Here is a 23353-nt window from a genome sequence, read left to right on the forward strand (position 1 = left end):
GCAGTTTGCAGATGATACAAAGCTAGGAAGAACTATGACAAGTAAATTAGGTGTTGTGACCTTGTAGGAGGATCTCAATAGACTGTATGAATGGACAAGTGAATGGAAATTCAAGTTTAATGTTGCAAAGTTTTAAGGTCTTAAAATTTGGTAGGAAAGGATGGGATACATAGTACACAATTAATGGGGAAATTTTGAAGGAGGTGGTAGAGATGCAATATCTGGGAGTTGTGATGGTAGTTGACAGACTTGAAATTTAGGGGTCACATTGTTAAAATTCTTCTTGCAGTTTTAGCAGTGTGATCTCTACTGTGTCTAAAGAGAAGGGGATAGTAATAGGAGCAAGATCTCTTGTTGAGTAACAATGCCTTAATCCATAATATGGATTATTTAGTATTGAAAGGGAAGGTAGTTTAGAAGATAAGAGTTAATGGTTTTTTGCCATTAATTTAGAAAAAACAGAAGTGAGTGAAACTAGACAGTAATTATTATTATAGTTATTATCATCATACCTCCGTGGAGTCAAGAGACATTGTGGGAGGTTCCGCTCTCTCTCTCACACACACACAGCTCACCGTAGTTTGACTTAAATGTATTTACTGTCTTTGCACTTACGACACTCTCAGGCAATGCATTCCAATCACCCACCACATTCCATGCAAAGAATCTACTCCTTACCCCCCCCCTCCCTCTGCTCACACCCTCCTTATACAGCTTCCAGGGATGGTCTCTTGTTCTCTTCCTGTCTCTGGACAGTATGAAAAATCTCATCAACATTAATCTTCTAATCATACCAACTTATATATCTGGATCATATCCCCCCCCCTTCCTTCTGTCCACTAGGCTCTACAATTTACATTCTCTCAATCTGTCCCCATATTTCAGAGACCAGAAACCAACTTAGACAATCATCTCTGAACCCTCTCCAACATCCTACCATCCTTTTGAAAACCTGGCAACTGCATATGGATTACTGTTCACGAAATCTGTGAACAGTAATCCATATGCAGCTTGATCAAAGCTTTTGTACAATGGAATCATAACATCCTTACTTCTACATATAGTGTTCTCTGCATTATTCCCCCTCTAATCTGCTTCCTCACAATTTTAGCAAAATGTCCCTGAAATTTCAACTTCCTGTCCACCATCATCCCCAGATCTTTCATCTCCTTAACCTCCTCTAAGATATCCCCACCAATCCTGTAATCTGCATCCAATCTTTGCTTCTCAAATTTTAAAACCTTACACTTTATTATATTAAACTGGCATTTCTCCATATACTCACCCATTCAGACAGTCTATTCAAGCTAAGTGGATATTGAATCCAGCATTATTTTAAAGCCGAATATAGAAACTCTAAGAGTTTCATGTTGAATATATAGAAACTATAAAAGTTTTGGCAGATCCAACCATAAGCCAATGTAGTTCAAGCTAGGGCAACTCATGGTAAAGGTGGAGTAAGTTCCGATCCCTATCCTTAGTATTTTCCATAAATGTAAAGCACATCTCCTTACAGACATGTATCATGCTATACATTATGGTTTCGACCCTTGTTGAGGTCTCATCAGTGAGTAGGTAGACCCAGATGTAAATACTGAGGTTGAAGTGATGCAGAAGTTATTCTTTACCATACAAGTTGCCAACAAGTGCACCAAGAATTAATGAGATAAATAAGGAGCCAAAAGGCTTCACTTCGGCGATGCAAAAACTCAGTCTCATATATGTATCAGAGTTTTTCTTCCTATAGAAATGCAAGCTCCTCAGAGAACATGTTCAAGATATAGCAGGCTGTCTAGATAAGATTTACTTTACCATAGCATTATTTAATTGGGTTTATATGAAGCCTAGGGAAAGATGAGAAAAAAAATTAAAGAAAGCATCCCCAAAGAGGATGCAAAAAAATTTTTATCAGACACATTTTAAATTTAAAATAAAATTGTATTTAAATTTTGTAAATACTTTTGAGACTTAACTATTGCTGTTCCAATAGGTTTTGAGAGGTCACAGCGGATCTGTTTTGGCCGTGGCATTTAGTCCAAATGGTATGCATATTGCTTCTGCTTCGCTGTCTGGAGAGGTGTTTATATGGTCTGCTATCCTAGGAAAACAGGTAAAATAAACATAAAAAATAGATTATGTAAGAATATGTATAATATTAAAACAAAATCTAAAAATATAGATTTTTTTTTTTTTTTTTTACCATGAAACTTGGAAAATCTATAATAAACTAGTATTGCTAATGGTAAAATTTATTGTTCTTCCATAATGCCCTGCATACTTGCTACCCTTGAGTATCAGAATCATCAAAGAAGTTTTATTTCTCAGCTGCTATTTTTTTCTATCCGTACCATTTAAGCAAAAACCTTTCTTCCTGTTCCTCATTTAAGCAAAAATGTTCTAAGGGGCAAAGATTTTGAGGAAGTATTTGTTCAGCTATAGCTTATCTGAATGTTTGTGAGTTCTTAAAAATATTAACAGAGAGAGATTGTTCCATAAGCAAATGGAATAACAGAGATAATTGATTGACTACATTTTACATAGCATACTATGGGATTTTATGGTATGCAGTGCTTGCGGCATGTATGCATCCTGACAGATACGTGGCAGATGAGAGATTGGATACTATATTTGTAGAAAATGGGAAGAACTTTAATTTAGACATTAGTATAATGGACCTTGGCAGCTTTACATCATTAACAGAAGAATACTGACCAAAAGAGATGAGTAGCTTGATCGAGAGCGAGGGTAACGAGCAAAATATAAATTAAAAAATAAAAGTAGGAACTGGTAAGTTTGAAACATTGTGAAGTTTTCAAAGATGGTGTTAATTGCAGGATGAATGATAAGCAAGAGTAGGTAGTTTGCAGAGAGGGATGGATGTGCTGAAAGAAGAAGTGGAATGTCTTAGTAATAAGTTGAGAAGCATGAAAGAAGAGATTAGGCAACTAGAAACAAGGAATTTAAAGCAAGTGAGAGAGAGAGTTATGAGAATGATAGGAGAGAATAAGACAACCAGTAAAAGAGAGGGAATGATAAAAATGCAGGAGAGTGCTGGAACCAGGGATGGAGAGAGGGGGGGGGATGCAAGTGAGCAAGGAAGAACAGAGTGGCAAGAGGTATGATGTATGGAGACTCGATCTGTGGTGTGCAAGATAGAATGCCTGAGGAATGTTTGCCTGGAGTAATGATAGATAGTATCTTCTTCTTCTTCTGCAGCTTCTCCCACTTAAGTGGGGTCACTGTTGATGATGAGTCTCCTCCACATCCTCCTGTCTAGGGCTGTCACCATATCCAAGTTCTTCATCCTCAAGTCCTCTTCTACCAGCTCCCTCTATCTCTTCTTTGGCCGCCCACGCTTCCTCCTTCCTTGCGCATCCATCTGCATAACCCTTCTTCCCACATATTCATCCTCCCTCCTCATCACATAACCAAACCATCTCAACCTTGCCTCCTGTATCTTCGCTCCTAAGTTCGTAACTTTCACTGTTCTCTCACATAGTCATTTCTCAGACGATCCTTTCTGGTCACACCACACATCCACCTAAACATTCTCATCTCTGCTACTTCCATCCTGCTGATGTTATTTTTCCTCAGGGCCACAGTTTCTATAGCATACATCATAGCTGGCCTCACTACTATCCTATAGATTTTACTTTTCAGATTGATCGGCACCCTCTTATCACATAACACTCCAGCCATCTCCCTCCAGTTCCCCCAATCTGCTTGTATCCTGCATCCCACTTCCTTCTCAGCGCCTCCATCTTCTTCCACTGTTGAACCTAAGCATCTAAAGTCCCTCACCTTTCTGATGACATTTCCTTCCAGCTCCAGGTCTGTCTCCTGGCCGCCGTCCACTGTGCAACATATATACTGTGTCTTACTTCTCATACCTCTCTCTTCCAGTACTTTTCTCCATCTTTCCAGTTTAGTTTTCCCGCTTCTTCTCTTCAATCTGCACACAGCAAGATATCATCTGCATACAACATTGTCCAAGGTGCATCTTCTCTCACCTCCTCCATCACAATGTTAAACAGATACAGACTTAATGCTGACCCTTGATGCAAGCCAACTGTTACTTGAAAACTTTTTGTCTGTCCCAGACAGGTCCGAACACTTGTCTTCACATTTCTGTATATCTCCTGCACCAATCTGACATATTTCTCCAGAACCTTCTTCTCCCTCAGACACCGCCAGACTTCTTGCCTTGGCACTCTATCGTATGCTTTCTCCAGATCAATAAATGCCAGATGTAGCTCCCGTTGTTTCTCTCGAAACTTTTCCATCATTTGCCGTAACCCAAAGATAGCATCTGTTGTTGATCTACCAGGCATGAAGCCAAATTGTTCCTTTGCAATCTCCACCTCCTTCCTCAATCTTCCATGAAGAACCCGTTCTAGGATTTTCATTGTGTGGGACATCAACTTTATTCCTCTGTAATTTTTACAGTCTTGTGCATCCCCTTTACCCTTGTAGATGGGGACAAGAGTACTCTCCCTCCATTCCTCGGGTATATTTTCCTGTTGGCAAACTTTCATGAACAGGTCCCACACCAGGTCAATTCCCTCTTCCCCCAGTGCTTCCATGCCTCCACTGGAATCCTGTCGGGGCCCACCGATTTTCCATTCCTCATCCTCTTCAAGGCCTCCATCACTTCCACTCTACTGATGTTCTACACCATCCCCTCAGAAGGCTGCCCATCTACTCTGTGAGTCCTTGCATTTTCCTCATTCAAAAGTCCCTCAAAGTATATTCTCCATCTGTTTCTTATGTCCACATCCCTCCATAATACTCTTCCTTCAGCATCTTTGATCTGCCTCACATGTAAGATGTCCTTTGCTGCTTTATTTCTACATTCTGCTAGTTGGTAAATTTTTCTCTGTCCTTCCTTTGTTTTTAATTGATCATGCACATCTTGATATGCCATGGCCTTCGCCTGTGCCACAACTCTCTTGGCTTCTTGCTTTCTCTCTCTGTACACCTCTCTGTCCTCTTCCACTCTTGACTCATCCCACTTCTGCTTTGCCTTCCTCTTAGCTGTCACTGCCACTTGTACATTATTATTCCACCACCAACCTTCCTTCTGCTCTCTAATCTTTCCAGATATCTCACCAAGCACTTTGATTGCACAGCTCAGGATTACTTTTGAATTATGTTTCCACCAATCTTGTACACTTTCCATTCCATCCGAAATCCTCTCTAACACCCTCTCCCTAAAACGATTCCTCACACTCTCTTCTTTTAAGCAAAACCACTTAATTGTCTTCATCCCATGGCTTCCAGAGGTTCTTATCTTCAATCTTATTTTAAAGTCTGCGCACGGCAGTCGGTGTTGCTGTGCCACTTGATCTGTTGGCACATCAATGATAGATAGTATGTGATATATATATATATATATATATATATATATATATATATATATATATATATATATATATATATATATATATAATGATAGATAGTATGACTATGGCAATTAAGCAAGGTGGGGTGGATGAGATGATTATGATGGTGGGCATGAATGACTTGAGAGGCAGTGTGAATTGGGTAGCAAGAGATCTGAGTTTCATGCTTGAGGTTGTATGGAAGAAGACTGAGAGAAGAAAGATAATGCAGAGCTGTGGAGAAGGGCATCAATAATAAATAGTATAATAGTCAGAATGGGTTGAAAGAGAGGCTTGGAACATGTGGATGCTCGAATGGCATTTGAGGACAGAAAGGAACTGTGAGAGATGGCTTGCATTTGAATGTGGAAGGACATAGGCATCTTGAGAGAATGATGTTCTCTGAACATTTCAGTGTGTCAATGCAGGGAAACTAGAATTATCAGGGTGGTGGATGGTAGCAGGGGTATCCTCTTGTGGAAATAGGTGCTTGGGAGAAGGGGGGAATACATTGGGTAATGCTGAATCCAATGAAGTCTGAAGGGGATAATGATAGGTACAGAAACAGTGAAAATGCCTTCATTCTTTAAACTAATGCCAGGAGTATCTGGAATAAAGGAGATGAATTGGTAGCCTGATAGCCTCAGCCAGTCCAAAGATTATTGGGATCTCTGAGACATGGTTGATGGAAGATGATATACTCACAGGAATAGAAGTAGCATTTCCCTTCCTATCAACAGGATAGGACGGGAAAATGCTGTGGTGGAGTGCTGCTTATGATAAGTGATGATATATTGTATGTCCTCATGGACAGAAGAATTTGGAGGACAATGGCACTAATGGTTTTGAAAACATATGGTGTGAGGTAGAGGTGGGCAGGTCAGGATATTTAGTTGGGTATTGCTACAAACCAGGGTGTATAGAGGGTGAAGAGCATGTTTAGGCAGTTGAGATTGGCAAGTGCAAGAAGAATAATTGTTATGAGAGATTTTAACTACAGCAGTATAAATTGGGAAGAGCAAACTGTATGTACTAATAATCGAATAGAATTTCTGGAATTCTTGAGGAACAAATATCTAAGACAACATGTAGTAGAAGAAACACGAGGTTCAAGAGTTTTAGATTTGATCGCAGCATCAGAAAAGCTCATAACTGAGATGGCATCTCTTCCCCCCCCCCCAGTTGGAGACAGAGTGACCATGTGGTTTTAACTTGAAAGATGAATGGACATGCAGGAGTATCAAAGAGAAAGGAATGTGTGTATGGAATTATAACACAGGTGATTATAATAGTCTTAGATATCAACTTGGGGCAGTTCCATAGAGGAAGGAATTGGAAGGGTGAGATATCATCAGTGCTTTAGAACTTGTGAAGGAATATTTATTAGCATCAATATCAAGCTGTATACCATTAGTGAAGAAGAAGAGAACACAATTTGGTGTCAAGCGGATGACAAACAGTATCAAATGGGAACTGCAGGTAAAAAAGAGGTTATGGAAGAGATATAAATAGAGGGGGGGGGTATAGAGCAGATGCATGAATAATATAAGACTCAGGCTAGGAAAGTGACTAGTATGGTAAGGAAGGCAAAACTGGAATATGAGAGGAGATTGGCCCTGAGATCCAAAGAAAATCCTAAGGGATTTTTTTGCTAAGTGGCCAGTAGAAGGAGAAGTGATTTCGGAAGAATCACATTGATGGGTAAAAATGGGAATAGAGTGGCTATGCAAAGAGCAGCATGGAGTTGTTCAGTGAACACTTGATTGGGATTATTTCATCCTGGAGAAGTTAGTTTTAATACTAGAGGGATTGGGCAGTTTTGAGGTTTAGAACTGCAAGAAGAAAGAGAGTGTATTTCAAATACTGATTACCCTGGATGTCAATAAAGCAATAGGACTGGATGGGATTTTGTCAAGAGTTTTGAGAGAATGTGCTAAAGAACTGACAGCTCCTTTGACTTGTCTTTTCATTGAAAGTGTGGCCATGGGAAAGGTGCCCAAGGAGTGGAAGGAGGGTATATCTCACTCACAAGAGTGATTTGTGAACTAATTGTATGAATGCCACAAACTTTGCACCCTTATTCCTAATACTCCTTATACGATATTGATGTGTTATATTTTGCAGCCTTAGTAAAATAATAAAAAAATATGTATGCACCACACACCCGAATGCTACTAATGGATTTCTAAGATGATTGTGTATTTATAAAACTAGGATGAGAAAACTAAAGGAGGAAGAGAATTTTCAGTGTTGATCGAATTGGTATATCCAGATGACATTCTGTTTAGGAGCCATTGTTGTATACTTTATACATTTGAAGTTTAATGAGTGATTTGTTATTCAATTTTTATGTGAATCCTGTCTGTGAATATACATTAAGGGGTCATGTAATTTGGAAATGCTTCTCCAGTGACCACTCTTTTTTTTGCCTGATCCACTTTAGGTTTCAAGTAAGAAATATGGTCTTGCACAGGGCCAGTAGTTTTTAACTTGTGGGACATGCCCCCCAGAGGTGGAAGCAACTCTTACATGCATATTTTACTCTTAACTGTATATTATTTATATTATTATTATTATCTTAACTATATATTTATTAATTAACTCTTACTGTATATTTGATCCACTTATTTCACTGCAGCAGTTACATTGGAAATACCTGTATAATAGCCAGTGCTGAATCACTATGTCTATGAGATAGAGGTTGAAGTGGATCATCAGTGAGCCTAATTGCTTGCCTCTGGACAGCATCAATGATTTTAAGGGAAGTTTTAGGAGCACCACCCTGAATTTATGTGAGCAGTATTCTAAGCATGGGTGGATTTGGTATTTGTATATAGTTAGGTGGATGTAAAATAGCCTATTGAATGAAAGAAAATGCATGGTTTTTGGATGCTAAGGAGGCTGTTGATATGATGTGTTTATGCCAGGAGAGACTGGAGGTAAACTTTAATCCAAGCAGAGAGAGATCTGGTCTTATCTGGTGATTTGTGTGTTACTGACTTTAAGGATGGGTAACTGAGATCTTGTTTGCAAGAGAAAAGGAAAAACTGGTGTTGAACATAACAAGGTTGTCCTCTCCTCATTGAAGGATAGTATGAAGATCAATGTTTAAGGCACTGGTTGTAGATAATCTTGTGCTTGGGATGTCAGAGTACTGCATGATTTGTTGAATGAATAGGATGAGTGGATAGTACTATTTTCAGCAAAACTGTGGATAGAATTAGTGTGATTCGAGTAGGTAATTTTTGAACAGAAGAAAGAGCCTTATGCACTCCAGCATTGATGTGAAGCTCGAAGAGAAGGCACTATCTATCATGATTCTCAGAGAGAATGACTAGAGAGAAAGTTGCAGCACAAGTTTCTCCAAACATTTCCATTGTGGGTGATGTAAGCTACAAGGTCAGCTGTGGATTTGAATGGCAGACTCTATACTGGTGGTCACTGATTAATTGGTGGGCCTAAGTAGTGGAGAGTTGGCTATTAATGACTTTCTCCATTCTTTTAGAGTCAACTGAGGTGATGACAATTGGTTGGCAGTTGACTTCTATCACCAATTTTAGGAATAAGATGGATATGAGATTGCTTCCATGCATTGGGATAAGTACCAGATATGTTTAATAGATTGTAGAAACAATGCAGGATGGGTATTAATTCTGGAGCACAATGTTTGAAAACAGTTGGAGTCATGCCATCAGGACCAGAAGATTTTTTAGTATCCAAGGTTTTTAGTAGTTTCCTCATTTCTTTTTATCGAAAAACTAAAAGTGGCATATGGTGCTTGAATTCCAGTATGATAGGAGGAGGTGATTTTCCTGGTCATCAATCCAGTAGTTTGAGGAAAAGAGTGATGCCAGGATGTCAGCTTTATCTCTTGATGGAGTAGCATCCAACAGCCTTACTGAGGAACCAGAAGGCATAACTTCAATTTGATGAATAGGAGGCAAGTTTTTTCTTCTTTATGAAATCAGATTTGGATCTGTTGATGACTGATTTGTGTATGTTGCATGTTTTGGTGTAGGAAGGGTATGAAGCTGAAGTTCTTGAAGTTGAACCACTTGTGGCAAGCTAATTTTTTTTTTCTTCGACTGCAAAGTGGCATTTGCACTCCAAAGCCCTTAACAGCACAAAAGAAGATTTGGGTTCAAATCTAGTTGCCAACTAGAGAAACATATTCTAAGCCTGTTTTTTTTTTTTTGACCAGTTCCCAAGTTAGTCGATCTCTGGCATGGGCAAGTGGGTATTTTGTCCTGTAAACTCAAGAAAATCAAACATCGAATCCACACTATTTTCAGACATTAAAAATATTGTGTTAGAGACCGCAAGATGGCGCCACTTGTTAGATGTCTTGTCACTGCATGCCGATTAAATTAGTGATGGCCTTGGGCCAGCTATCTCTGATTGGAGATTGAACTGCCCACTCAGTCTCCAAAAAAGTTAGATAGGACTAAACGGCCTTGCCTTCTCCCTTTACTGGAATAAAAAGGTTAGCTGATTTTAAAAGACAAGTGCAAGTTGCAGAAATGAAGTTCCTAAGGCTGCTCACAGGCTATAAAAGACCAGATAAAAAATGAAGCAATAAGAAAACAGTTATCCATTATTAACATAACAGAAGACATCACAAACTATAGAAAGAACTGGAAAAACCATGTAGAAAGAATGAATGAGGACAGATGGTCAAATATTGCCTGGAAATATAAACCAAATAATATCAAAGGGACACCAATCAAGAGGAAGACCCGGGAGATGTGCGGAAGACTTTTTAAACCCTTGCAAACATTACAGGCAAACAATTAAACAGTTGACTAACATGCAAAGCCAAGAAGAAGAAGAAGAACTCTTTTTTTTTTTTTTTTTTTGACTGCTTTGGTACACTTTTGGTTGAGCCAGGTCTTGGAAAGCAGATGAGGTTTATGCCTTGTATTGGGGATGAAGGTCTTGATGCTAGTGAGAATAATTTCTCTAACTCATTCACAGCAGGTGTTAGGGTCAGATGAGTAGAAACAATAGTCAGACCAAGGAAAGGAGGAATAGAAATTCTAGAGGTCATCCCAGTTGGCTCCTTTGTATTGTCAGAGGATGTAAGCTTGGGAGTGGTTGAGGGAGAGGCACACACTATGAGAGGGGAGATGTGTACAAGGTTGTGGTCAGAGCTGCTGAGAGCAGAGGTGATCTCTATAGTGTATCTGGAAGGAAAAATGGATATTTGAAGTGGGTTATCAAGAATTTGAGTAGCTAGATTTACAATTTTTGTTAGTTTGTTACTTATTATTATTATATGATGCCTCCAGGGAGTCCAAAGCTCTGACAAGCTGCTTGAAACATTCTGGAATAAATGGTCAACTCTTGTGTTTTATGGGTTATGGAGAGGAACAACATTTTTTACCAGAACACAATCTGGCTTTCAAAAATATCATTTTACCACTAATCATTTAGTCTGACTGGAGATGCCTAAAACACGAGCATCTAATATCGGTTTTTTCTGATATGAAAAAATGCTTCAATAAATTAAAGATACCAAGAAATTATATACTTGGTTTAATCCTTTATCCAAGTGTAAGCAAACAAGTTTGCGCCTGAACTATTTTCAGGAATGGGGCAACTCGCTGTAAAGGTGTATGACTTCACACCACTTTCCTTAGTATTCCATAATGCAAAGCACATATAAACCTTATGGGTATGTATAATGCTATGCATTATGGGAAGGCTCACTACCCAGACTGGTTTTCTCTGTTTAAGTGCAGGGTTACCTCTCCAAAAACTCATGCGATCACTCAGATCACCCAAGAATGAGCGACCTGAGTGATCATTTAACTCAGCAGTGGCTCTGCTCAGTGACAGGTCCTCTACCACCAAGCAGAACCACTCATATTCCAGGAAAATCGTCAGCCAAGGAAGCCCTAATACAGGCCACCCCAATGGATCCAAATCCCTGGATGCTCAAAAGTTCCCTAAGGCAAAAACTTTAAGGGAGCAAAAACTCTACTCTTCTGAAATCAAACCACCAGCCAGTTTTGATGCTCATTGAGTTCTCTTCAGTGGGAGCAAGACCCAGAGGTGATACCAAGGTTGAAGTAATGCAGAAGTCATATTTTTACATATGAGTTGCCAAAAGGTGTCACACCTTATTATTAAAATACTCTGGATTAGAGATAGTTCTTGGAAACTAGTGGAAACACTTTCAACAACAATCTCTAATCCAGAGTATTTTAATAATAAGGTGTGACAGCTTTTGGCAACTTGTATGTAAAAATATAACTTCTGCATTACTTCAATCTTGGTATCACCTCTGGGCTGGCTTTCACTGATTAGACCTCAATAAAAGTCTAATCAGTCCAGTCTGGGTAGTGACCCTTCCCATAATGCAAAGCACATATCTTTATGGATATAATGTTATGCATTATGGGAAGGGTCACTACCCAGACTGGTTTTGACCTTTATTGAGTTCTAATCAGTGTGAGCCAGCCCAGAGGTGATATCAAGGTTGAAGTAATGCAGAAGTATTGTGAAGTCATACACCTTTACCACTAGTTGCCCCAGTCCTTAAAACAGTTCAGGTGCAAACCGGTTTGATTACACTTTGATAAAGGATTAAACCAAGTATATAATTTTTTGGTATCTTTAATTTATAGTATAACCAAGTGGAAACACTTTCAACAGAAGACCTGCTTCCTTGACACTGCTCTGTCCTACACAATGCTCTGATGGCTGTCAGGCATTCCCCCATCTCCATTCCAGTTCACTTACCTACTATATAAAGTAATATGCCATAATTATATAGTTTATCATGTGACATCCTGTCAAATGCCCTTGTATTAAAAAAAAAACAAAAAAAAAAAAAGAGAGAGTAGAACACACCCTCCTCAACAGCTCTTTTAAACTTCATTATAAAAGGCAAGCAGATTACTGAAACAAGAATGCCTCTTAACAAATCCATGCAGACCCTCACAGATAACATTGCCTCATGTGCCAAATGCTCTACGTGATCTCTAATTTCTCTAAAATCTTACCAAGGAATACATACTAGTCTATAGTTTGATACCTGTATGCTACCACCACCCTTATGCCATGACATTATCTTATGCTCATTTTACTTGCTAGACACCATTCCTATAACCAGACTTTCATTGAAAATTTAGGTCAATGTAGTTGGAAATGTGGGTAGGTAGGTGGGTCAATACTGATACTCAATATTCAAAACACCTACAAGAGCCCATCCTCACTGGCAACTCTAATTTCCCTGCCCTAGTATTCTCACTTGCCCAGAAAACAATAGTTTTTCTAGGTGCCTTCATTCCTTCTGTGTTCAAATGCAGCCTATCTCTTAAATACAGTTTGCTTCTATCAGGAAATGCACTTCAGGCATCCTCATAATCCACTCCTTTCTTTTAACACATTCTTGCTATCATTTCATTCATCATTGCTGCCTCCTCAACTTTCCATTATCATATCTGAGTAATATGCTCACTGTCTTCCCTCTCACACTCATCTGTTACACCTTTAACGTTAACCTCGGATATCTTGCTTCAGATATTTCACACTACCTCTCCAAGTCATTCATAACCACCATCACTATCATTTCATCTCCATTTCACCTCACTTAATTGCCATAGTCACATCTGTCTGGATTCTACTTTACATGCCATGAATCATTGAATCTTCATACATTACACTTCTCATTGATCCATTTATTCTTTGCTTACCTGCATTTCTCCCCTAACACTCCTTGTTTTATCACTTACCTGCCTTCCTCTAATTTCCTAATCCCTTGCTCCTGCATCATCATCTCTCTTTACCTGTTTCTTCCATTTTCTCTCTCCTTTCACCATTCACATAACTCTCTCTCTCTCTCTCCTACTTTTTGCATCATGTCATTAGCTTTCCAGATCTTCAAATCTCTCCTTTCATTCCTCTCAACCTATTTTTCATACATTCCATCTCTCTCTCTCTCTCCAAGCATCCCATTCTCAATCTGCATGCACCTACACCTACATATAATAGCATCCTCCAAAGTCTTCTATACTTTGTAACATTACATCCATCGCCACATCACATCTTCTTCCCTTGATCACTCTGCTTATATCTCTGCTGGGCATTCATTTGTTTCTGATAGACCACTGCTATTGAAACTAGAGATGCTTATTTTGACATTGCCCAGCTCTTCCCATTGTTGACATTTCATACAAACACTCACTACCCCATCTCTTGCCATATTTTCAACCGCTGAGATGCAAACATGCTACAAATCTTGTAGGATACTGTATGAAATAGTCCTTAAATGTTGGCAGGCTGGCTGGGCAATAACATATCAGCAAACTATATGGCAGCTTGAATATTGAGACACACAGCACAATGAATATAGATATATTATTATTATTAATTACATAACACCTCCAGGGAGTCCAAGACTCACCAAGGGAGGGCACCTACTCTACAACTTTCCATCTCCACCACTCTGCCAACTGCAACTACCTTCATCATCTATACCAGGGCTGTCCAAAGCACAGGCCGGATGCGGCTTGCAGTACGATATTGTGTAGTCTGCCTATGCATTTTGATTTTCATGAGTGAAAAAAAAAAAAATAACAATTTGAATCTAATTCATATTAGATATTTTAATTCTATCACTATCAATTATCTCGATGTTTGGTAATTTTATTTGATCTTTTTACATCACTATATACGCACGTGTTTTTCAAATATTAGATGTGTCAAAGAAGCGTTCTTACACTGTTTTGTTCCAATGCGCATGCCCTGGGCATCAACGGAGAACGTGAGTGCGTGATTATTGTGCAATTAGTGTTGTTCGTTTGTTCACCTATCGAGATTGTGTCACTGCTGCTCACCAAATTACTAGATACACATTGTAATGCAGCCCTCGATTTCCCTAAGGCTGGACAGCCCTGATCTACACCATCACTAGTGTTTTCACAGACAGTCACAAACATCCATGCCCATGGTGGGATTTGAACCCGCAGCTTTTTTTTTCTTCTTTTTTTGGCTGGATTGCATATATGCTGACCACTATATAATATCCTAAAAATATTTTAAACTCTAAAAAATTTAACTATTATCAAACTAGGCAAGGCTGCCTCTAAATTTGAAATAAATATCCTAATAACTTATATTGAAACTTTTTTTTTCCTTGTTTATACTTGTGTAAAGGATTAAAGTAAGGATATAATTTCGTGTCAATTATAACCCAGCAGTAATACTTTCTACAAGTATAATGGTTGCCAGTTCAGTGTGTATGGTTAGGTACTTTTGGATGAAATGATTATAATCACTGTATTACATTGCACATGAGATTGATAACAAGTGGTTAATAAGTAGAAAAGCAGGAATATGATGATAGAAAAGGAGATTCTTGCAAGGATGTAAAGGACTGGGTTTTTTTACTAGGAGCTGATGAATGAGTGGACTAGATTTGTCAGAGGTGGTGGCTGAGTGTTTATTTTTATTATTATTATTCAGGCCTTCATGGAGTCAAAAGACTCATCGTGGGAGGTCCTTCCTAAGAAACACAAAAGTCAATCTAGACTTATCGAGGGGTGGGTCCCCCCCCCTCTAAGAAACACACAGTCTATCATACCATTCTTTAAACTCATTGACCGTTCTCACTCTCACCACTCCATCAGGCAATGCATTCCATGGTTCAACCACTCTCCATGCAAAGAAACCACTCCTCAACCTCTTGCTCGCAGTTTCCTTTCGTAACTTCTAGGGATGGCCTCTTGTCATCACTCCTTCCTGCTGTTCAACCAAGCGAAAGAACTCCCTAGTGTCAACCCTGTAACCACCTCTCAACAGTTTAAAAGTCTCAATCATATCACCTCTCCTTCTTCTATCGACCAAACTCTGCAGTCCACATTCCCTCAGCCGATCCTCATAACTATCATTGCACAGTCCTGAAACCATCTTTGTTATCCACCTTTGTACCCTTTCCACAGTTAATTTATCCCCTTCAAATCCTGGGGACCAAATCTGAGAACAATAATCCAAGTGTGGTCTGATCAGGGTCTTATACAATGGAATGATAACTGTTTTATCTCTGCAGATCAGCGTCCTTCTCATAATAGCAGCAATCCTCTGTGTTACCTTCACCACCTTTGCAATATGTCCCCTAAACTTCAGGTTTCTATCAATCATCAACCCCAGATCTCTTGTCTCCCCTACTTCCTCCAGTATAACTCCTCCCATAGAGTATGCAATGTCCCATCGATGTTTCCCAAACCTCAAGACCTTACATTTTGCTGCATTAAACCGACACCCTCCCCATTCGTTTGCCCATCTATCTAGCTTATTCATATCCTCTTGCAGGGCTGCCACATCTGCACTATTACTAATAACCCTTCCCAGCTTCGCATCATCTGCAAACAACTGAATATCCCCTTGCAATCCACTGACAATGTCATTGATATAAAGGTTAAACAATATAGGTCCCAGTACTGAGCCCTGTGGCACCCCACTTGTAACCCTCTGCTTCCTTGAAACTGTCCCACCATACATAACTCTCTGATACCTATCGGACAGCCAATTCTGAATTCAGTTGACCAATCCGGCATCCAGACCCATGTGCTGCAACTTGAATATCAGGTTATCATGTGGCATCCAGTCAAATGCCCTCGTGAAGTCTAAGAAAATGGCAGTATATGCCTTTCCCTCATCTAATGCTCTTGTAACTTTATCATAAAAGGCTAGCATATTGCTAAAACAAGAGTGCTCCTTCACAAATCCTTGTTGACTCTCACAGATAACATTACCCTCATCTGCCCAATGCTGCACACGGTCCCTCACTACTTTCTCCAAGATCTTACTAATTACTCGTGACACACAAACTGGCCTATAATTAGACACTTCCGGTCTGCTACATGGCCTTATGCAATGGCACTATCTTATCTTCCTTCCATTCCATGGGCACTTTTCCCGTAGCCAGACTTTCATTGCAAAGCCAGGTCAAATGCTTTTCAATGAAAGTTTTTCACTCCCAGTTCCCTATTCTCTCAAAACTCATGGTGAAATACCATCCAGTCTCACAACTTTACTGACATTCAGAGTACCGAGTATTTGAAACACACTCTCCTCCTGTACCTCTAAACCTCGAACCTGCCCTATCCCTCTAGCATTAAAACTGCCTCCTCCAGGATGAAATACTCCAATAAAGTGTTCATTGAATAATTCCACTATGTCTTCTGCATCAGTCACTCTATTCCCATTTTTATTCCACACTCATTTCTCCTTCTACTGGCCACATATCTAAAAAATTCCCTAGCATTTTCTCTGGATCTTAGGGTCAATCTCCTCATTCCAGTTTCGTCTTCCTTACCATACTAGTCACTCTTCTGGCCTGTGTCTTATACTCTTCATGCATCTTCTCTTCACCTGTCTCCTTATATATCTTCCATAGCCTCTTTTTCGCATGCAATTCCTGTTTAATATTGTTTGTCATCCACTTTACTCCAAATTGTGTCCTCTTGTTCGCTCGTGGTATACAACTTGCCATTGCTGCTAACAAATATTCTTTCAGAATTTTCCAAGCTCTAATGTGTCCCGGCCTTCCAATTCCTCCCTCCATGAAACTTCCCCAAGTTGACGTCTTAGACTATTATAATCACCTGCCTTATAATTCTGCGTACGTTCCCATCTCTTTGATACTCCTGCATGTCTATTCATTTTCCAAGTCAAAACCATATGGTCACTCTCTCCAACTGGTGGGAGAGATGTCATCTCAGTTATTATCGACTCTTCTGATGGTATAACCAAATCCAAAACTCTTGAACCTCTTGTTCCCTCTATTACATGTTGCCTAAGACATTTGTCCCTCAAAAATTCTAGAAATTCCATTCCCTTATTGCTACATGCATCTTCTCCCCAATTTATACTACTATAGTTAAAATCTCCAATAACAATCATTCTTCTTGCACTTGCCAAACTCAAACTTCTTGCACTTTACAAACTGTGTTGTCAGTAAATAATTTATAGACAGGCATGATAGGTATATTAGAGGTATGATAACATAGAGAGACTGTAGGATTGTTCACAGTTTGGATTTGATGGAAAGACACCAATAATAATCATGATACAGGTATATTAAAAAATAATGTATTAATATTTGTGGATAGGAAGGTAATATTAAATAAAAAATGATAAGAATAACTCAAAATTAATACATAAGTGATCATTCCTAGAGAGAGAGAAGAAAACAAAGAGTGCAAGAGAATGAAAAGTAACTATTTTTCATAAGATTGGTATTAATGCAACTGGTGAATGAGATTAAGATGCTGTATGATAGGCATAGTGATTATTTGTGGGAATAATTATCACAGCAAATCATGAAATGAAATATTCACAGCACCACCGTTATGGTTCTGGGAATTCACACTAAAATAATAACAACAGTAATAATCTAATCATAATAGTTTATTAATGTTCTCCTTTTTTTTAATAGATTTATAGGATTGTTGGTCACACTTTACCAGTTAATGATTTAGCATTTTTTGGTGATAATCTTGTAACTGCAAGCAGTGACTGGACTCTTAAAGTGAGTTTTTTTTATTATTATTATTATTATTTTAATTTATGATTCATGTAAATCATTTTACTTTTGCAGATATGCATGAAAATTACAATGAATGTGCTTATCTACTATGTTGTTTGTTTGTTTGTTTTCCAGATATAAATTTGAATTTTACTATGGCCCACTTTAGTATCATGAGTCATTTATGATCCTTGTGCTAGAGTCCAAACAGAGAACTCTTAAATCACTTCAGGCCCACAGTACAGTGGGTGGTATCACATAAAGGGTGATAAAAATTATCTGTCACCTAAGTATATAAATAATATAAACAATAAATTACATGATAACCACAGTAATTAACTTTAATGAAATGAAAGCAGAGATATTTCGTACTGAAAACATAAATAATTTTCATCTTAATTTTGTAGAAACAATCAAATCAAGGAAATGGGAATACAAGGTACATACAGCAGTCAGTGGTTTGCCAGTTAGAAACTGTTGCCATGTACTAGAAATTAATATTAACAAATAATATTATTATAAACTGTTTTTGTTGGTTACATAAAATAAGAATATCTCAAACTTTTTTGGGGGGGGGAATAATAAGTTTAGTTTAATAATTTATCCAAGTGTAAGCAAATAAGTTTGCACCTGAAGTATCTTCAGGACTGAGGCAACTCGTGGTAAAGGTGGACCTAGCTCTCATCACTCCTTAGCATCTCCTATAATGCAAAGCACACCTCCTTGCAGACATGTGTAATGCTATGAATTAAGAGAAGGGTCACTACCCAAACTCCAAAAACTCAGCATTGTTCCCCTCAGTAACAGGCTCACCCTGTCACTGAGAAGAACTTCAGAACTGGTTAGCTCTACATGGTGGCAGGCTCACCCCACCATCAAGCAGAGCTGCTCATTTGCTCATATCTCATCAGAGGGGTAACATCAACAGCCGTGCCTCAGTTAACTTCATGGGCTACAGCATTGCCATTCGTTAACCCACCCAGGACCTGGGTGATAGCAACAGCCAAGCCTCAGTTAAAACTTCATAGGCTACAGCATTGTCATTCATCACCCAAGCTTCTAGCCGGTTTCAACCTGTGTTGAGGTCTTGTCAGTGGGTGCCAGACCCAGAGGTGGTGATACCAAGGTGGAAGCAATGAAGAAGTCATATTTACCTATACGAGTTGCCAAAAGATATCTCACCTTATTATTAAATTACTCTGAATTTAGAGAAAGATGTTGGAAGTTTTTTTCACTTGGTTAGACTATAATAAATTTAGTTTAATCCTTTATCCAAGTGTAAGTAAACAAGTTTGCACCTGAAGTATCTTCAGGACTGAAGCAACTCGTCGTAAAGGTAGACCAAGCTCTCATCACTCCTTGTCTTAGTATCTCCCATAATGCAAACCACATCTCCTTGCAGAAAAAACTTCCAACATCTTTCTCTAAATCCAGAGTAATTTAATAATATGGTGAGACACCTTTTGGCAACTCTTACATGTAAATATGACTTCTCCATTGCTTCCACCTTGGTATCACCACCTCTGGGTAGTGGCCCTTCCCCTAATGTATAACATGTATAATGCAAGGAGATGTGATTTTCATTATGTGAGATACTAAGACGAGGAGTGATGAGAGCTTGGTCCATCTTTACCACGAGTTGCCTTAGTCTGAAGATATTTCAGATGCAAACTTGTTTGCTTACACTTGGATAAAGAATTAAACTAAATTTATTATAGTCTAACCAAGTGAATAAAACTTCCAACATCTTTCTCTAAATCAAGAGAGAGAGAGAGACAATCATTCCAATTCAGATTTGTAAAAGGGCTTCTTTGGAAAGGTGTTCGTATTTAAACCTGCTTCTATGGAGAAGATGAGCTTCATCCTCCTGGATACTGTGTCAATACTATGTTGTTCCAGACCAGACTTGAGGTTTCATGTATTCGATATAATACTGATATTCATTAATTTTTTTTTCCCCACAGAATGATCTGTCTGCTCAAAGTATGTTTGATTACATTTACAAGGTATCTGGTAAATGCCAGCTAATAATGGATGGAGGTGACAGTTTGTCTTTTGCAGGTGGCAACAGATGAGAAATTTTGTTGATAGAAAAATGTGTGAAAATGAGCTGATACTTCTTCAAAATTCTACCAGTTGGTTCAGAGATGCCAGAAATATAAGGGATTGGAACCCTGAGATCTGTTGAAGAATCCTGAGGTGTTGGAACATAGGAATCAATGATCTGCTGGATTTGATTAGGGTTATAACCATTAAATTCCATTAATGCTATGATAGTGAAAAGTTGTTGTTGTTGTAAGCTTGAGGGAGAGAAGCACACATTATGTGCTCTATTAATTAAAGACTTGATAATATCAATTTTTTGAGAGGTGTGATGAGCAGACTTTTGATGAATGTATCTGCCAGTAAAGGTAGGTTTTCGATAAACACTGGTTGATAAATTACTGAAGGCTGTGCGCATAAGAAAGATGTCCAAGAATGGTAAACTACCTGCATTTTCTTTTTCCATGGTGAATTGAATGCATGGGAGAAAGCTATTGATCTGTTGTAGGAAAGTAAGTTCATTTTCAGAATGAGGCCAGACAGCAAAGACATCAACATAACGAAACCAATGACAGGGTTGGGGATGAATGGATGAGAACAAGGTATCTTCCAGATGGTTCAAAAAATGGTTTGCCAAAGATGGAAATAGAAGGGTACCCATGGCAGTGTCTTTAACTTGTCTATAGATCTGTTTTTTCAGCTGAAATATCCTGATTCTATAACAAACTCAAAAAATCTTTGCAATATCAGGAAGGTAATCATCATGTAGTAAATTAAGAGATAATGGAATGTTGTTAAAGAGGGAAACAATGTCAAAGCTGACTAACAAATCTGACTCTTGTATTTGAATATCCTTGATTTTCTCAAGAAGATGTGTGGAATTCTTGATGAATGATCTGGATTGTCCAGTATGGGCATTTAATAAACGTGACAGAAATTTAACAATTCTATAGGTGGGAGAGTCAATACAATTCACAATGGGTCTTACTGGATAACTTTCTTTATGAATTTTTGTGAGGCTATATAAATGACGAGTTCTTCCAAAATGAGTGCACAATTTGTCCAAAGTATTTTGATCCCAACTAACAATTTCATCTAGCAGCTTATTTAATTCTTTAATTTGTATTTTTGTAGGGTTAAAACTAATTTCTTGATAGGTGGAGGTATCCTGTAAAAGGCAGTCTATCTTCCTCTCATAGGCGGCCTTATCCATTACAACTGCAACTTTTCCTGTATCTGATTTCGAAATAGATATATTGCTCTTTTGTCTTAATGAAAGCAGTGCACAGATTTCAGCACTAGATAAATTACATGGAGGTAATTTGCTTTTAAAAAGTGAAGCAGCAACTTCAAAGCATAGTTTATTAGCATCTTCACTAAAAAGTCCAGTGATTACTATGGGATGCATTTAGGTACCACAGCGAAATCATGGCCTTTAGCCAATACATTAGTTTCAGCATCAGATAATGGGCAACTAGAAATATTTGCAATCCATTTATTAGTAGGAGTGTTTTCAGAAATAATATTTTGCTTACAGTATAATGATTCATATTTTTGCATCAGTCTGCAGGAATGTCTTTCATGAGAACGGACTAAAGATTGTTTAGAAACATATAGAATGATATCCAGTAATTCGTCATCCAGAGTAGCTGAGATCTAAAATAGACTGAATATTAGATGCTAAATCTTTTTTAGTCACGCATGGCAGGCAACAGTTTTTAATTGGTTAGCCACTGACTGCAGTGTTTACCTTGTATTCCCGTTTCTTTGATTCGCTTGTTTCTGTGCACTGATCATGTACTATTATATTCAGTACAAAATATGTGTACTTTCATTTCATTCAAGTTAATTACTGTGGTTTTTGTGTAATTTATTGTTTATAGTCATGCAAGAGGTACCTTTAAAGATTACACTTAAGTATATTTTTAATATGGCTCCTGCCCATGAAAGATATGTGTAAAATGATAGTAAATTCATAGTATGGGTGGGCTAATTTACACACACAACATACAGTATTTTGGTATTTTTATTTATTTTTACATAGTTCTATGGAGCAAGGTTTTTCAAGACTAACAGAAATTTTAGCCATTTCAGGTTTCCGATAAGTGGAGTTGTGGCCTCACACAAGGTGACAAAATTCATCAAAAGACAATCACAATGATCCCTGCCCAGCACAGGATTTGAACCCACAGCCTGTTGGTTAGAGAATATATACACTAACCACGTACACAACCAAGCCAGCAACTTAATGCTTATTACTAATTATTATTACATATGCTCAAGTATTACTCTTACTTTTTTTTTTTTAATTTTATGAAACCTAGTAGCTTTCTAATACTGATTCCTTCATGATATAAATTAGGTAAATTATTCTGATTCATTGAAAACCTGTTTGTAATTCAGTTTCAATCATAAACTGATATTTGTAAAGCAAAAGCAATAGAAGATATTTTTTAACTTGATTCTTCATTTCATATAACATAAATCTATCCACCCCAACAGCTAATCATCTATGTTGCTTGTTCAAAGTCATTCTCTCCACAGTTCCTTTTCTGAAATTTTTGGTTCTCACATTTATGGCCATTATCCTTTTTGTTTATTATTATTATTATTATTGCACCCTCCATGAAGTCAGCAAACTAATTGTGGTAGGTTCATTCTACTGACAACTTATTTATCATACCAAATCTTAAAATCCTTAACACCCCTTGAATTAATATTAGCAACATATTCTGGTAAAGAGTTCCATTCACTGACAGTTCTCCATGTAAAAAATCTACTCCTCACGCTTCTCTTCACCACACTTTTATATAACATCCAGGGATAACCTCTGGTTTTTCCCCTCTTGCCTTCTCCTCATTTTATAATCTCATCTGGATTGATTCTGGTAAAATGCTCTCACTAACTTAAATGTCTTTATCATATAACATCTTTTCCTCCTATCCACGAGACTCTACGATCCACATTTTTTCAACCTCCATCCACAGCCAGCAGTCCAAAGTCCTGATATTGTCTTAGTCACTTGCCTCTGGACCCTCTTCAATGTCTCTGCATCACACTTGAAAAACAGGTGACCATATTTGAGCACAGTAGTCCAAGTGTGGTCTGACTAGTGTTTATACAGTGGCGCAACCACTTCCTTATCCCTACACATTAGAATACTTCTTATGTGTAGGGATAAGATTGCAGCCTTTACAACACTAGCAATATGCCCTCTAAACTTCAGTTTACTTCAACCATCACTCCCAAATCTCTAATCTCATTCATTTCCTGCAGTACAGTACTGTTAATATAGTACACAGCCTTATATTTCTGCACTCCAAAATGCAACACCTTGCACTTATTAATATTAAAACTACAACCCACTCATTTTGTCAAAAGTCCATTCAAATAT

General features: G+C 38.1%; 1 protein-coding gene across 1 annotated transcript in view; it reads left to right on the plus strand.

The window, feature by feature from the left end:
* Window positions 1-23353, plus strand: part of LOC150100219 (telomerase protein component 1-like) — a 1179105-nt gene that overhangs the window by 798826 nt on the left and 356926 nt on the right. The window contains exons 36-37 of the mRNA XM_090402391.1: window positions 1991-2110; window positions 17827-17919. Coding sequence (XP_090258517.1) covers window positions 1991-2110; window positions 17827-17919 — 213 coding nt within the window. The remainder of the gene's footprint in view (window positions 1-1990; window positions 2111-17826; window positions 17920-23353) is intronic.

The sequence above is a fragment of the Typopeltis vanoorti genome, chromosome 13, assembly GCF_054136105.1.
Source record: "Typopeltis vanoorti isolate ZY-2024b chromosome 13, IOZ_Tvanoo_1.0, whole genome shotgun sequence".
In the NCBI taxonomy this organism is placed as follows: Eukaryota; Metazoa; Arthropoda; class Arachnida; order Uropygi; family Thelyphonidae; genus Typopeltis; species Typopeltis vanoorti.